General features: G+C 42.1%; 1 protein-coding gene across 3 annotated transcripts in view; it reads right to left on the bottom strand.

Moving 5' to 3' along the window:
* The window catches only part of runx1t1 (RUNX1 partner transcriptional co-repressor 1), a 57,216-nt gene extending 45,265 nt beyond the window's left edge, over nt 1-11,951 (bottom strand). For 2 of the 3 annotated variants that reach the window (XM_058405151.1, XM_058405153.1), the window contains exon 1: nt 11,401-11,950. In XM_058405151.1, the coding sequence (XP_058261134.1) occupies nt 11,401-11,428 (28 nt within the window). In that variant the 5' untranslated portion in view covers nt 11,429-11,950. Of the gene's footprint in view, nt 1-11,400 lie in introns of all 3 variants that reach the window. The other variant, XM_058405152.1, reaches the window with a different exon arrangement.
* Nucleotides 11,952-15,744: the final 3,793 nt, after the last annotated feature.

The following is a 15,744-nucleotide window of genomic DNA, read 5'->3' as shown; positions in this document are numbered from 1 at the left end:
CTGTGTAGACAACATCACAAAGTCTCATCAATCTGGTAGGTTCTCAGCGCTAATAAAAAAAAAAAAAAAAAAAAAAAATACATGAGTGAAAACAAAACAGGAGGAATCTGTCAGTAGGGCCAGGGACAGAGAAAGAGTGTGAGTCCAACAGGAACCAGTCGTTCCTGGCCCAGCCCTGCTGCACACAATGGCCTGGAGAATGGAAGGAACCGCGGGCCAGGCAGAGATAGCGCCACTGTCAGGAACCTCAGGGCGGGCAGGATGTCTCTGCCCCCCGATATCCCCCTCCGTTCACACACTCTCTCCTCCTGGCCTGGCCGAGATGTTTTCATCCTCAGGTAATTAAAGTCGGAAGCCCCCGAGGGCCTGACCTCTGCTGTCCTGAACAGGCCGGGTCTCCTCTATCTGCCTTCCGCAAGATCCGCCCAGGGCATCAACAAGCCTGTGCGCCAGCTACAGTGCCTGCAGTGCCACACTGCACTAAAAAACAACACAACTCTAAGACTTCCACTACACACAACCTGCTACTCTTCAGATAAGACACAACTTCATTTGAGCAGGCTTGCTCATTAGGGATAAAATAATAACTTTCATTTAAACTTCATAATTTTTTTCCCTTCTCTCTTTCTATACCTCTGTAAAGCCACTTTGAGACGATGCCCATTTGTTAAAAGCGCTATACAAATAAATTGAATTGAATTGAATTTGTTTAGTGTATCTTGACCAGATGAGTTTTTAATTTTGGCATAATATTTTCCTTATATCACTGAAATATTATAATATTTTATTTCTACACCCAGACATGCTGATTGAGTTTAATATTGAAAAATATGTTTCAGTGATTTTCCAAGGTCAGAATTTAAAATAAAATATAAAATGAAATATGTTTTACAGCATCAGACAAAAAAAACATTACACTGATGTGGTCTTTATGGACTCAGAATATGTTTGTTACACTAAGGTTATTGCCTTTTATTACTTATTGAATAACATTCAAAAACGTATTTCACTTTAATGAAGTAAATGATGTATCCTTTAAGTGTAATCTTGTTAAGCTTTCTGCCGGCTAGAAAGTCAAAACCTGCCATTTTTCATATACCCTAATAATGGTCTTTTATTGATTACCTTTTATTCCACTTTAATCGATTTGGGATTTAATTCCAGGTGACTTCAGCTTGATCCAGTTCATGGTCAATTAACCAGATTCCTAATGTTTAAACGAGAAGCCTGGATGTACTCAACCTTTACACCCAGAACTGTGAACCCAAGATGATGTTTTATTTTGGTTAGATGATATTTAATAAGCCATTGTGTATTAACAAATGTTTTGTGACGTCATTATCTACGCTGGTACAGTAGAACGGTGGAAATGAAGGTCCGCTGACCTCGATGACCGGCTCCGTGAGCCGCCTCTGTTGCCATGACGACTCGACACTACAGGTCTGCGATACGGCGGATGAGTTGAGTGGCTTATTGTGTGTCAGCAACGCCTTAATTACAATTTTCCGGAAAACCTGGCGAAATACAGATGCGCGGAAGACGAGCTGAAGAACGCGTGGATCGAACCTGGCAGTAAAGCTGAGATGATTCAGCTTCGTCCCAAATCCAGAGCACCTCTCTGACTCTGACTCGTAAAATGGGCCGATGTTTTCCAGCATATGTCTGCCATAAGCGGCTGTTAAAGCAACCCTCTGAGGCACTGAATCAAACTTGCAGACAGCACAGGGGCTGATGTAGGGAAGCGAAATAGAGCGAAAGAGAGGAACGAGAGAATCAGATGAAAAGGAAAAGGAAAGAAACGGATGCGTGAGTCATCAAGATGATGAGGTTAGATTTTCAATGTCTTTCACTCCATGGGAATCTGAAGCTGTAACAGTGCTTGTCATTACGACATGAAAAAAAAAGAGAATACGAAATCTCTCTCTCTCTCTGACATACAAGGCAGCATATTGCTCCATAGTTAGCATGTCTCATCCACTGTGACTTCATTCTCAGTAGGGAAACAATACAGCGTTTGGAGCACTGTGGCGTTCATTTCACTCCGCAGTGAATATAAAAAAAGTACAAAAGAAAATAAAAAACAACAGCAGTCAGTGATTTCTGATTTTTTTTTTTTTTTTTTAGTGACTGGTCAAATAAATAAATAAGAAATAAAGGATAAACAGTTACATATAACAGGAAACAACACATCTGGAAGTATTTTACCTATTATATCCCAGCCAAAATATATGTTTCGTATTTTTATTTTTTCAATTATTAAAGATTGAAAACGTTTTTTGGATGGCCATGAAACAACATATTTCCTTTTATCACTTATGCTATAGCAGCTGCACACAGATATTCCTTCAGCAGCCCTTTCCTGAAGTTTATAAGACAAAAAGAAATCCTGAGAACTGATGGTTATAGAGCACTGACACGGGAGACTGAATGATAAATACGTAATTGCTAATAACAATGCTAATAACACGCTGTTTTTTTTTGTTAGCTAGTTGTTAATATACTGTGATGCACACATTGATAGACACCACCTTTGCAGCCAGACCTGCTGTTGCAGCTTCAACCCGATTCATCAGCACCGTGGTGTAACGTGAGATGAATTATTTCCTTCAGCCGCACAGTTATACCAAACCCTCGTATACCTGATGACGTCGGTCTAGTAAATGCAGCCCAGCGGTGGTCTGCTGCAAACGTCCTTAAAAGTTCAATTTGCTGCTATTCCAGGAAAGAGATCTTAAAAATACATTATGGTGATGAATATGGCTATACGACCACAATTGGCTTGGTGAAATGAGGAAACAAACCCACACGCTAAACGAGATTTCATGTGATCCTGTAGACTTGGGTTTTCCCGTTGCTGCTCTTCTGCTCCTATACTTCTGTGGTTTCTGGCACTGATGCTGGATGTATATTAGATAACTCTCTCTCTCTCTCTCTCTCTCTAGCCCTAAAGTTGCTCTTCTACTTGCTTCCCTTTCTCCTCCCCTGGTTTCCTCTGATCTGTTCAGGTTAGATTCTGGATCCTGCAGATATTATCCTCTGCATCATTTTTTTTATATCTATATTCAATGACAGTGGAAGACAATGGGATACCCCACCCAGATAAATTCTTTCTTACACCATCTTTTCCTTTTCATCTGTTTCTACCCTTTTTTCCTTTTACATTGCACTTTTACTGGTTCTTATTTTAAACTTTACACTTATATAATTATATATGGAGTTTTTTTGATGTAGCTCTTATATTGTCTTATAGAGATGGGAGGAATAACCAAAAGTCAAGAAAAAACTCAATTCTACCACAAACACCGTGGCGTATTTTCCCCCCAGACGTACGTCAAGCAGCGGTAAGTAAACAGCTAGGAAGAGGTACGGTGTGACTGCTACACAATAATAAGCAGCTCCTTCATTTTGTTACCAACTAAAGACACCTTACTCCTGCCACAGACCTCAGAAGTTCACTGAGATTAAACTGGAATCTACCAGAAGTAAATATGCATTTTTCTCAGCCCTTCATTCAACAAGTGAAATTTTTTCATGTTTAGTCTGAAATTTCCAAGTGGCTCCCATATTGTGAAAGAAAACCCATCTAGGCTTCTCTGGAACATCAACAAACTTCTCATTCAGAGAATCTCTTATTGGGCGTTATTTCTCCTCCCTCATGTCTACACTTATGATACCATCTAAGAAAATACTGCCGCTAATGAACTGTGTATCTGTGTCAGGAACTGTACTTGGCTCTCAGTACTGATAGTACTCCTAATCCACTCTGGTGGCTTCACTCTATTTCCATCTCATAATGTGTGATAGTGTGTTCCCAGAGGCCCTCCTCTTTTCCTTTTCATGGCACCGCTCCATCCGCTCCACTCCCCCCCCCCGCACCGAACGCAGATAAATAATTGAAGACAAGTGTGCGGATTTGCCTGACTCTAAGCTACCTTTCATATGGTAATTACACACAAACAGTTGTTTTGAATGAAGCCGTTCTTGTTTCAACCTACCTCTTCGTTCGAGCCCCCAAAATCCTAAGGGGGGGAGAGGAGTATGGTGCCAAGGGTAGATAAAGCCAACTACATTTATAGCTCTAATTTATCACACACACACACACAAAGACACATGCACACAAACATGAGTGCCTGCGGCTCTCAGCTGACTCAAAGGACCTTTTTAGATAGTCATGTGCTGTAAGGGAACTAAAGGGATCTTAATACATGTATGGCTCTTTGATCCCTAATCAGCGATCGACGTTTCCGTTCGTGTCAGTCATTAAAAGAGATAGCCCAAGGCTCCGCATGATCAGCAAACTGCCTTTCAGCAGGCTGACGTGATGAACACTGCCACGTGGCTTTATGGAAGCGGGATCGAGTCCGAATATGGACTTGTTTGCCTTGTTTTCGACTGCTATACAACCAATTTTAAATGATAAGACAGGCAAAGAATGGTAGTGCTAGCACCTGTCACACAAAATCAGACACAAACAACGTACACTGTGGATAGAAGGAGCTGGAAGGAAGGGAATCATAAAAATAAAGACAAAGAAAAACGAAAATTTCCAAACGGTGCAGCTGTAGCGTTACCTTCTCTCTTGGTGCAGCTGTGAATTATTATGTGGACAATTTAATGCTGCCAAAGAGGAAATAGCAGATTAAGATCATATCTTTCCACCACTGCCAAAGTGTGTGCTTGTTGATCGGCCTCAGAGGAGGGGAACGGCTCAAAACAGACGCATCCTTTTAAGCGCCAAATGGCTCGGCTGCGAGCGAAGAGTTGTTGCCTTCTCTTCCCCCCACTCGCTCTTCTTCTCTTTCTCTATGTGGCCATAAGCAGGGGAAGAAGTGTAGACAGAGCTGTGCTTTAGGGGGATCAGCCATTCTCACCAAACTCGCAAAATCCTGACAGAACTTACTGCCCGTAGGTCATTTGTTCAGTTGCTGAAAGAATACTCGGAATGAAAAACGAACCAAAAAAGCGGTCTCGCAGCTTATGGAAAAAGGGAGAAGGAAGAAGAAACACCCACACAGATACGCAAAAACTCTTGCTTTCCTCCGAAAAGTTATTACAGTTTGTAAATGGTATGGAGAAATGGCAAACATATGTGGAGGTCGGCACTCAGAGCAGTAGTCAAGGCTAAGCTAATAGCGCAAGCAGAGCTGGGAATGCTTGTCCTATAAAAGAATACTTGTTACTGAAGTATGGTGCACGAAACCAGATGTTGATAAAAAGACATAAAGACGAATGGAAATGCGATTACTGGCGCGTGTAAAAACACCCTGCAACAACTTAAAACATTTCTGACCTTATAAGGCGAGACAGATTTATACGCTCGGCCATTTTATTGCTCCATGAGAACCCCCTTTCTATGTTCGGGGTATGGTCTTAATCTCCACTCTGCCACAATCTGCACTTATTTAAGCGCTGGCGCTGAAGTGTATTTTGGAAGGAATAAATCAGAGAGGGATCGCAAGGGCATGAAATAACACTCCATACCGCAAATCCATACCACAGGCATTCCGAGTTCATCCATACCTTCTCCGTCTCTGGGTTTTTTAAGGCACTGGTCAGCAACTTTTCTTTTTTTACAAGCAAACCACGATCTGGAAACTTTCGGCTGCTTGAAACTAGCTAATACCTAATGGTCCTAATTCCCGATGGAGTTTTAACTGCTTTACAAATTACACCAAGAAAAATGTCCTTTTAATCGGTAGAGTTAAAAACGGCTTTAACAATCAGCCAGTAAAAATGTATTCAAATCATCCTTTGAGTGATTAAAAAGCAATTATAATGTGATCAACATTTTTATTTTGTTACAGGGAACCGTAGCCCAGTACGGGTCATGGTGACATAGAACTGTAAAATCTATTCAGATCTTGGGTGTACAAGGCATAAAGCGATTTTTTTCCACCTCACTTAGCAGTAGGAGAGATGTGGTGGGTCAGCAGCCAGAAGCTCGGGACATTAATGGCTGTCACACATATAAAGGTTAATTGATACGCTTATTGTCAGCACGGATCAATATGGCATGGATCACAGTCCTCTACTCTCTCCAACCAGACCCTTATCCTCCTCACTAATTAGCGACCGGTGGCTCCGTTGACCAGGTCACCTTAATTCTGTCTACAGTGACATCGGTGTGTAATGCTTAGGAAAATAAAGACACAAACCCATTTCACATGCACATAAATGCAGGTGTGTTTGCTCAGGTGGAAATGGAAATAAGAGGTGGAGGTCATGTGACAGGAGGTTGAAGAGTAATATTTTTAATAAGTTCTGACCATTTTTATCACGATTACTCATGAAACAAGATGAACTAAGCATGCCTTCCATGTACTCTTCCTCTAGTCTCTCCAAGTTTTTCAGGTGACGGTATTTTTATAATCTGTGAGCTGTAGCAACTGAAGTAACCTGCTCATACCGGAAGCCTTGACCACTCGGGAATGGCTCCTGGAAGGGGCAATTCCTTCCCAGGAGTTTAAAAAAAGCCACGTACACAACCGTAAACAGGATCCGAGACCTGCTTTGTTCTCTGCTTCTCGCTTTCTATGAAGGTTAGGTACAACGTCTATCAGGGGCAAGTGCTTAAGATTTTTATCGCCGTTCTTGATTCGCCAATGAAATCTCACCTATCCGATCTGGATACGTCCCCACCATGTCTTGTACTGTGTCGCTACAAAGCCAAAAATAAAGAGAAAAACACAACAAGGTATTTGCTTTCTAACATGGCTGTGCATCTCTATTGGTGCAGCTTCTTGATGTCTGACATGCTGTTGTGTTAAAACAGTCTCTTCAGTCTTTCATGGGGAGATAATGCCAAGTAATTCACCACAATTCCCCATTCAATTCGCACACTTCGGATCCGCCAGGGGTCCTGCTCCATTCAACGGCGGCCATTTAACAAAATGAACGTGCTGAAAAGGAGAGGTTCATCCCCTCTTTCTTGGATTTTCTCTTTACTGCTGCTGTTTTATGCCTCCACCACTTTTATGAATTGGCTCTGCTGAAAAATAATTGACACTGGGCATTCTTCTCGCAGGCACCTGCTGATCGTTTGGCAACAACACAATTTTCCTGCATGCTGCGCGAGTGAGCAAGCGATCACGGCAATTTCCCTGGTAGCGCTGATACAGAAGGCTTCGAAATGAATGAGCGTGAAAGACAGCATCGCAGGCGAAAGGAGAAACAGAGAAGGAGAACGAGAGAAGACACAAGAGGAAAACAGACAGAGAGAGAGAGAGAGAGAGAGAGAGAGCAGGAGTAGAGCTGGTCAAAGTAACATCACCCAGTCCCTCCCTCTCTCTCTCTCTCTCTCTCTCTCTCATTCCATCACAGAGTCTGTGTCATTCGAAATTCAATATCAGGTTTAATTCTTAAGCAGTGTGTGAATTCTCAGTGGGGTATTTCAAACACCGACTGTACTACTTCAAATACAGATCGACCGACTGCTTTAAAAAATGATTGTGGCCCGGCGTCAGTTCTATCCATCCATATTTTTACTTCTCTGCCTCTCAATTTTCTACAGGGTGAGCTGCGATCGACTGAGTATGTCGATACGTGAAGTGAAACTACAGGGGCCCACTGTCTTTGTGTATTGATCCAGAGCTCTTGAAGCCTCGGGGGCTCAAAACAAATCTTAATTATACTCCTCTTTACTGGGCCACAGAAGATGGCCTATTCATAAAAATAAATAAAGAAATAAATAAATCATGCATTGAAATCCATGCGTCAAATTTAATAGGCGGGAGAAGTCTGTAAAGCGTGGACTATTGCAGTGTCAAACACACACACAAAAAAAAAGAGAAATTAATGAAAATTCTTTTATATGAATAGATACTAAGCAAATCATGGTTACAGCACAAACCTGGCACAAGATCTTTGAGCCTCCACTGCTCAGCTTAATGCTGTATTTTTTCTTTCTATCTGTCATTGAACAACCACCTAAAGCGAGTCAATATGCATCCATCACTTATCAATATATAATGATGCCCTAAATCTACAGATCTATCTCTGCAAGGAATGCTTGAACTGAAACCAAGCAATTTTGTCTGCCCTTTCTCATCTTCCACCATCCCATCTCCTTCCATCCAACAAGCGCACCCTTCCTAACACCTTCGCCACCCCGAACCTTTTCTACTTTTTCCACAGCTAATCTTTAAATGTAAATTCGGTGACGGGAAAATGGAGGAGGTGCCGAGATAACGGGTTACATCTTCACTTCTGGCACCATCATCGCTGTTCCGCATCGCTGAAAAGCACCTATTCAATAAGATTAGCTGCTGGTGGTGCGTGCGGGCTTTTGTATTCATTAAACGCACGTCCCTGGCTTATCGGAAATAAAAAAAATAAAAAAAGCGGGGGGTTGGGGTGGGGGGGGTTGTCAGGATGGCACATTGTGTGCAAGTGTGAGGGGAAGGCAATGTGCATTAGGGCGATTACAATATCAGCCTGGTCCAGATGGAGGCAGGAAAATAAATAGAGAGAGAGAGAGAGAGAGAGAGAGAGAGAGAGAGCAGAGGAAGACAGGGAGGTGGATTTTGTATGTGCGTGACTGGGTGAGAGAGATTGTGTGTATTGTGTGTGAATGCAAGTGAAAAAGTGTGTGGTGTGTGTGTGTGTGTGTGTGAGCTCATGTCGGGATAACAAAGGCGAAGAGAAGGAGTCGTTAATTGGCAAGTGAGCGCTGGATTAACAGGAGCGAAAGACAGTGGAAGATGAGTGTGTGTGTGTGTGTGTGTGTGTGAGAGAGAGAGAGGGAGAGAGAGAGAGAGAGAAGGCAGGAAGTCCAGACACCTGTCAGCTAAAGCAGGAGTGTTTGACCAACTGTGGTCGGTGCTACAGATGTCATCGTTTCATCAACCACTATGCAAAAAAGAAATCATCTAGCAAACAAATTCTTTCCCTTAACCTCAGTACAATAGATTATAGTTATATCAGACCGCTTAGAATTCATGCCCTCACTCACTCGTCTCACTTGATCTTGCTCTTGTTGATAAATTTGTAAGACATCAATGCTTCTTATCGATCTGGAACTTGGGTTCTTGGAGATGGCGTGGCCATCAATAATTCATCTTTTGCCCTCCACGGTAACTGATGTCGAAGCAGACTGACAGCCCTCACGGAAATAAGAGAGCTTCCACTCGCAACCAGTGTAGTGCTCCAGTGAATATATAAGGCTTACTCATGATACAGTACATTCAACTGATATAGCTTCTAGCTTGTAAAAATGAGTGAAATAATAAAAACATGCATGGTCATTTTTTGCTGCAGTTCATATATATATATATATATAACAAAACAAAACATTTCCATATTTGGAGTAAATGCAAACTTTGTACTCATAATGCACACTTCCCCTGTCACACCAAAACAAAACAAACAAACCCGGACACTCTGATTGGTGCATGGTTCGGATGAGAGAAACAGCTAGAGTATGTCATTTGAGTGGCATCGCTAATTAAACAAGTCACATCCTGATACTTGGCATTTGGCCAAAATGTCTGCACGTACTTTGCTAAAGCGCACTGTAATCACTCAGCAGCCGGCTGTTCGTGCACCTAGCAGGTGTTCCAAAACTAGATTTCGAGTCACTGTACATGCCACATCACTTTTATCACCGCTTCCTTAAAATTTATAAGAAAATAATGAGCCTGCTTCCTAATAGGTTTTAAATGCAGTGGCGCTCAGGCAGCGTGATCCTGCCGTGTGTCTGTGTCTGGTTTCATGGGTTTGAGTGGGAGTACGAGAACAAGAACAGGTGTGATGCTGTGGCTGTGCAGGTGGCTTCGGCGAGAGGACGATGCTGGTTTGCCGTCCCAATCTAAACCTGTCCTCTTCTGTTTAACCCAATTTCTCAACACTGATCATTCATCTACTTTCAGTTGGACTGTAAGGAGCTCACCATACACTTGGCGTTAAAAGAGAAGAATGCAATGCAAAGTGGACAGTGAGAGAGGTGAGGTGACCGATCTGAAAATGCGTATACGGCATAGTACATCATACTGTAGACTTTTTTTTTACCCAAGGCATGCAATTTCAACTCAGTGTCAGTGTCAGCAGTATTGCCTATTCCATAACATGTTTTCGGACAATAGGAGGAAACCCGAGAACCTGGAGGAAACTCACATGGACACAAGGAGAACATGAGAAACTCTATGAAGGCAGTAACCTGAGCTCAGGATCAAACTTGGGAACCTGGAGCTGTAAGGTGGCAGTGCTACCCGTGGCACTGCCCCATGTATTTCTAATAGCCCTATATCTAACTTTCTGTCATGCAAAGAATTAGGATTCATTTGTAAGGACAGGTTACGCTAAGGTCACGGTGTTTCCAGGCAATACTCAGGTTCACTTTTTCACAGGCATCTTCTTCCATAAGACAAACCGTGCAAATAATTATACTGATCACCTCTCGTTCATGAATGTAAGAGTTTGGTTTTCTTAAAATGACATGTCTGTTGTTAATCATCATGTTCTCCAGGGCAAATATAAAATAATATTGTCTTTAAATCACCTCCCTCCTACCAGGACAGGTCTTATTTAGTCTTGTTGGCAGGTTGGCTACTATTTCAGCAACTACGTTTTGGGGACGTAGCCGTAAAATCGGACGTGACAGATCGTCGGAGAGAAGAATTGCGCATGCGTATTGTCAATAACTCGCCTCGTCTTTGAGGCCGATTAGAGCGCGCGCACGAGCTGATGCTCCTGGCGTCCGAAGGGGCTCGGCTTCTGTTATTATGGACTGCTATTTAAAGAGCTCGTTCACGTTTTTTTTTTTTTTTTGGAGTTGGTTTAACTTTGTAAAGGGCTTCTTCAAAGAGCAACAATAGCTGGGGATGGATTTCTCTTAAAACATTATTTATTTTAGCCTTTTTTTTTAAATAATTATTGATTAGTTGCGCGTGCCGATTATGAGTAGCCTAGCAAATATAAAACAAATCACAAAAGAATATGATTTCATTTGATCCAGTAGATCCTGCTGCAGATCTTTTCACCTGTACACGACGAGACGTGCCTACAGATGAGATTTATTTATTTTTTAATTTTTTATATATATATATATAAAAAGTATTACATTTGTATATAAATTTGCATTTTATTTAAATTTGACGACAGGCCATTCAATTTTCTATTGAGCATTTTGGTAGATTATACGGTATAATGGTATTTAAGTATAAAATAACACAAGCATTAATTTAATGAAACAAATACACCTCTCTCTCTCTCTATATATATATATAGCGTAAGGCACATCATGAGGCAAAATTTGCGGCGCATCACGCGCGGACTCCTGGCACATCCACTGAACATGTTTTTGTTATTAAACCACAATCAAAACAACAAAAACACAGCCCATAAATTAGGCTAGAGCAAACCATGATAAATAAATAGAATGAGTCAAACTAAATACCAACTTACACTGAAAAGAGGCAGAAATTCCCACCATGCGTCACGGTTGTTCACCAGGGCAAAATTAATTCCCCGGTTCTGGACTCCGGTCGAAAACGTTAGCCTACAAAACGGGTTCTCTGAGTCCGGTCAGCGTACGTCCTAGAAGTTCTGGCTTCCGGTTGAAAACGTCAAATTATTTTCGCACTCAGTGCTATCTGTCCGTCAGAAGAAGTCAGGCGCGCGAGGGCAGCGCTGCGGCTGGGAGCTCGCGTGCCTGGAGCGCGGACAGAGAGAGTGAGCGATAGAGAGAGAGAGAGAGAGAGAGAGATAGATAGAGAGACAGAGGGATGCTGCGCTTGCTCGCGCGCCTCTCGTCCGCCTTTAAACCCCGTGCTGTCCTCGCGAGGTGGCTGATCGTGTCCTGGCTCGTAAGTGCGCTGAACGGGACGAGGAAGAAACACGGCTGCGAATCCGATATAAAAAATAAAAACGTCGTAGCTTTGAAGTCTTGCTCTCGCGCTGTCGCTCCGCGTAGCCGCGCGCGCTCTGTGGAGCTCTGCTCTTTTGCCTCTAGTCGGCGAGCTCGGGGAAGACCCAGGTGCACGGTGGGCGGGGTTTGTGTGTGGTGGAGGGGCGGAGACTGAGGGAGCGGACATCTGGAGATCGAGCGCGTTGCGTATGCTCAGGGTAGATATTAAACAGCGCGCGACATCGCACTCATTAACTAACTTGGACAATTAAATTCTTTCTTACTCATTTATATGGATATTTATTAAATTCACCGAGCTTTACAGGCATAGCCGTTTACTGTAGCTATTGTAGCCAAAGCATCGTAATGATGAGCAAAACATATATACACTACCTCAGGTTGCAGTGTGTGTGTGTGTGTGTGTGTGTGTGTGTTGGGAGGGTATAATAGAGAAGTATAGTAAAACAAATATATGTGTGTTAGGGGGTTTAGATATATACAGATAATAGGACAAACGTTTGTGTTTGCGTGTTATAGCATTAGTATACACGGATATGTGTGTGTGTGTGTGTATAGGAGGGTATAGTATAAACTGATCTATCTATCTATCTATCTATCTATCTATCTATCTATCTATCTATCTATCTATCTATCTATCTATCTATCTATCTATTTATGTTCATTTGTCTGTCTATCTATCAGGATCTCTCTCTCTTGCTCTCTCCCTCGCTCTCTCTCTCTCTTTCTCTCTCTCTCTCTGCAATAACTCAAGGCAAACACTTTTCCCCCTGCCATCTGGATCTCATCTTGGCCTGTCGAGCCAGAGAAAGCAGAAGCTTCGTTTACAGCCTGATGATAACAGCCTCTTTCACGCAGATGCTATTGAAGTTAATGCATCGCAGGCTGTACTCGCAATCTCTCTCTTAACCCCAATGCTGCCCATAAATTGTATACTCCAATTTAGGATACAGCATTTTTATTCTTTTTTTCCACGGTGCTTTGTGTTTCCGATCTGTAATAAGACTACCATGTTTAGTCTGTTTTATTCCAGTATTGTCAAGAGCTTAACACACTACACATAGCCAGTGATATGATAGGACACCAAAGCTTAAATAGTTTGTCTAGTATTGAAGAACACATTGTTTAAGAGCCAGTCTTTGTAAATATGAATAAACAAGGTGGTTTTAGTCTGTCGTGTCACGCCCAACCTCACACCTAACACCTGAGTACACATAAACCTGCAATCAGGAAGATCTCATAGGATGTGTGTATATGTATTTGTACGAAGTGTTTGCATCGCTAACAGTTGCGATAAGAAATATTTGTTGTTAAATTCATTTTGCAAGTACATTATGATAAAACCAAAAGATAAAGTCTGGGTCAATAGGATATATTCATTTATGGACTGAACATGAAGCTTAATCTGCTTGTAGCTTGGTGCTTTATAGAAGAAGACAGAAAGAAAAGAGCTGAGGTCAGAACATCAGTACCCCCCCCCGCTCTGCGTTATCACAACGACTCACTCAGCTCTCTTTTGTGTGTTCGAGAAAGGCTTGCCGCGACAATCAGACGGCAACATCTTGACACCGGAGGTGCAAGGACGGCGCTTTAGGAAACCTGCAAGGGAAAAGACACAGGTTCGAGTGGCCACTGATAACAGCAGCCCACACCAGGAAACACACAGCACTGTTTTCTGCCGCTGCGGTTCCTGGAAGTGGAAGCCGCCCAGGGTGATGGGCCACGAACACACAGGATACCTCGCCTGCGAGCTCTCTCTCACACACACACACATACAGACACACACACACAGAACATCGCAGGCTTCCTGCACTTCCCCAGCTACCACCGGGCCACCTGTGACACAAACACACACACACACACACACACACACAATCAGTGAGACCTGGTATGTTGAACTTGTGTAATAATAAGAACAAATGAACAATGTTTTGACAAAAGAAATGTTTGAAATGAATGCCCCTTTCAGTCGCACGGCATTGCCATGACATCAGTCGCTCATAATCAGATCCCTTTTCCACAATTCATAATATAATATACACACACTATGCATGAAGCTGAATATGAGCACATTATTCTAAATGAACAGATTTTTGAAACAGATACAATTATAGAGATACAGAATAGGATGCACACCACACAGACTAGTCGTCTGCATCACGACTGGGACCTGGCACGAAACGACAAAAAGCTGTGTGAAAGGGAGGTGTTTACTTTCTCACTGGACAAACACAGATCATGTTCATGAACCTGAATTTTCACCATCAGTTCATTTGTTCTTAGTAATTAGCTTGCTATGGGTTAGGTTAGGCCACTAGTTCATATTGTTTATATTTCTAAAGCAGAACCAGACAAATTCATTAAAAATATGGCAGCCAACACTGACGGGTAGTGGCATATTAGTGAGAGCTAACTCTTTGTGGACACTTTATTAGGCACGACTGCCATGAAACCGCACTGTCAGAGACTATAGCTCATTTATTCCTCCTTTAATCATTAATCACTAACCCTTTCCATATCTTTGTATAATTTCAATTTTATTTGTATAGAACTTTTAACATTGGACACTGTCTCAAAGCAGCTTTACAGAACTAAAAAAAGTCATCCATTGTCTATATCCACTTTATTCCTGATTAGGGTCACAGGGGTCTGCTGGAGCTATCCCAGCACACATTGGGCGAAAGGCAGGGGTACACCTTAGACAGGTCACCAGTCCACATATAGACTGACAACCACACACACACGGGCAATTTAGAATCACCAATCAACCTAATGTACATGTTTTTGGACTGTGGGAGTAAACCCACACATGCACTGGGAGAACATGCAAACTCCACACAGAAAGGCCCCTACCTGTTTGAAACTGGGATTCAAACCCAGGACCTTCTTGCTGTGAGGCAACAGTGCCAACCACTAAGCCAACATTCTGTCCAGAACTAAAGAAATATTGAACAAAAAGTTCCAGATTAATATTCGACAAAAATGTTCAAGCTTAATACTAGGCTTATATCTACATTTGTTTTGTATTTATCTCTAATGAGCAAGCCTGAGGCGACTCTGGCGAGGAAAAAAAACGGGAGAGGAAGAAACCTTATTTTCTCATGAGCTTGTATGACTGTGGAGTGTCTTTAAAATCTCATGCAGACATGACGCCAGATTTCAGCAACACTTTGCAATAGTTCACCAAAGTTGAAAAAAACGAAAAGCCAGAAAAAGGAACGACAATTAATACATTCTATTGATAAGGTGCTAATTATTTAATACCCGCTCCTGTCTACAGGCTCTAAAGTCATGCATGCATTCATTCATTCATTCATTCATTCATTCATTCATTCATTCATGTTAACTGAGGGCTTTATCCTCATCAGGATCCCTGTGAATTCTGGGAATGCTGGGGCATCCATCACAGGTCACACACATTCTCACACAGGGAACAACTGACATGTTTTAGAAGGTGGGAGGAAACCAGATAACCTGGAACAAACCCATGTGGATCCACATTACACGATCATACTTGCACACACTTTGTTCCACATTGTTGTACAGTCTTTTTTCCTGAACATAAGGCACTACTCTCTGTCAAGAGAACTAATATAAAAAGACAATCCCATGGACATCACACACAACAGAGCTCCTTTTGTGAAAAAGAAACCAAGCACAAAAAACAAAAAAGGAATACTGTTTCATGCCTGAAAGCGTTGTGAGTCAGATCAGTCTAAAATGGCAGATTTATAAGTCTCCTAGTGCTCCAGTTTTGGGATCTCGGTGTTTTCATAGTGTAGTCTATGTTGTACGCTTTCTATGGCCGTTTTTTTTTTGCCTTAAAGCGTGCACATGTTAAAACCATCTCACCGCCTCCATTCCCCTTGATGCTTAAAAGTTGA

Source organism: Hemibagrus wyckioides, linkage group LG12 (assembly GCF_019097595.1).
Source record: "Hemibagrus wyckioides isolate EC202008001 linkage group LG12, SWU_Hwy_1.0, whole genome shotgun sequence".
In the NCBI taxonomy this organism is placed as follows: domain Eukaryota; kingdom Metazoa; phylum Chordata; class Actinopteri; order Siluriformes; family Bagridae; genus Hemibagrus; species Hemibagrus wyckioides.
The sequence above is the reverse complement of the archived record's forward strand: the minus strand, read 5'-3'. Positions and strand labels throughout refer to the sequence as shown.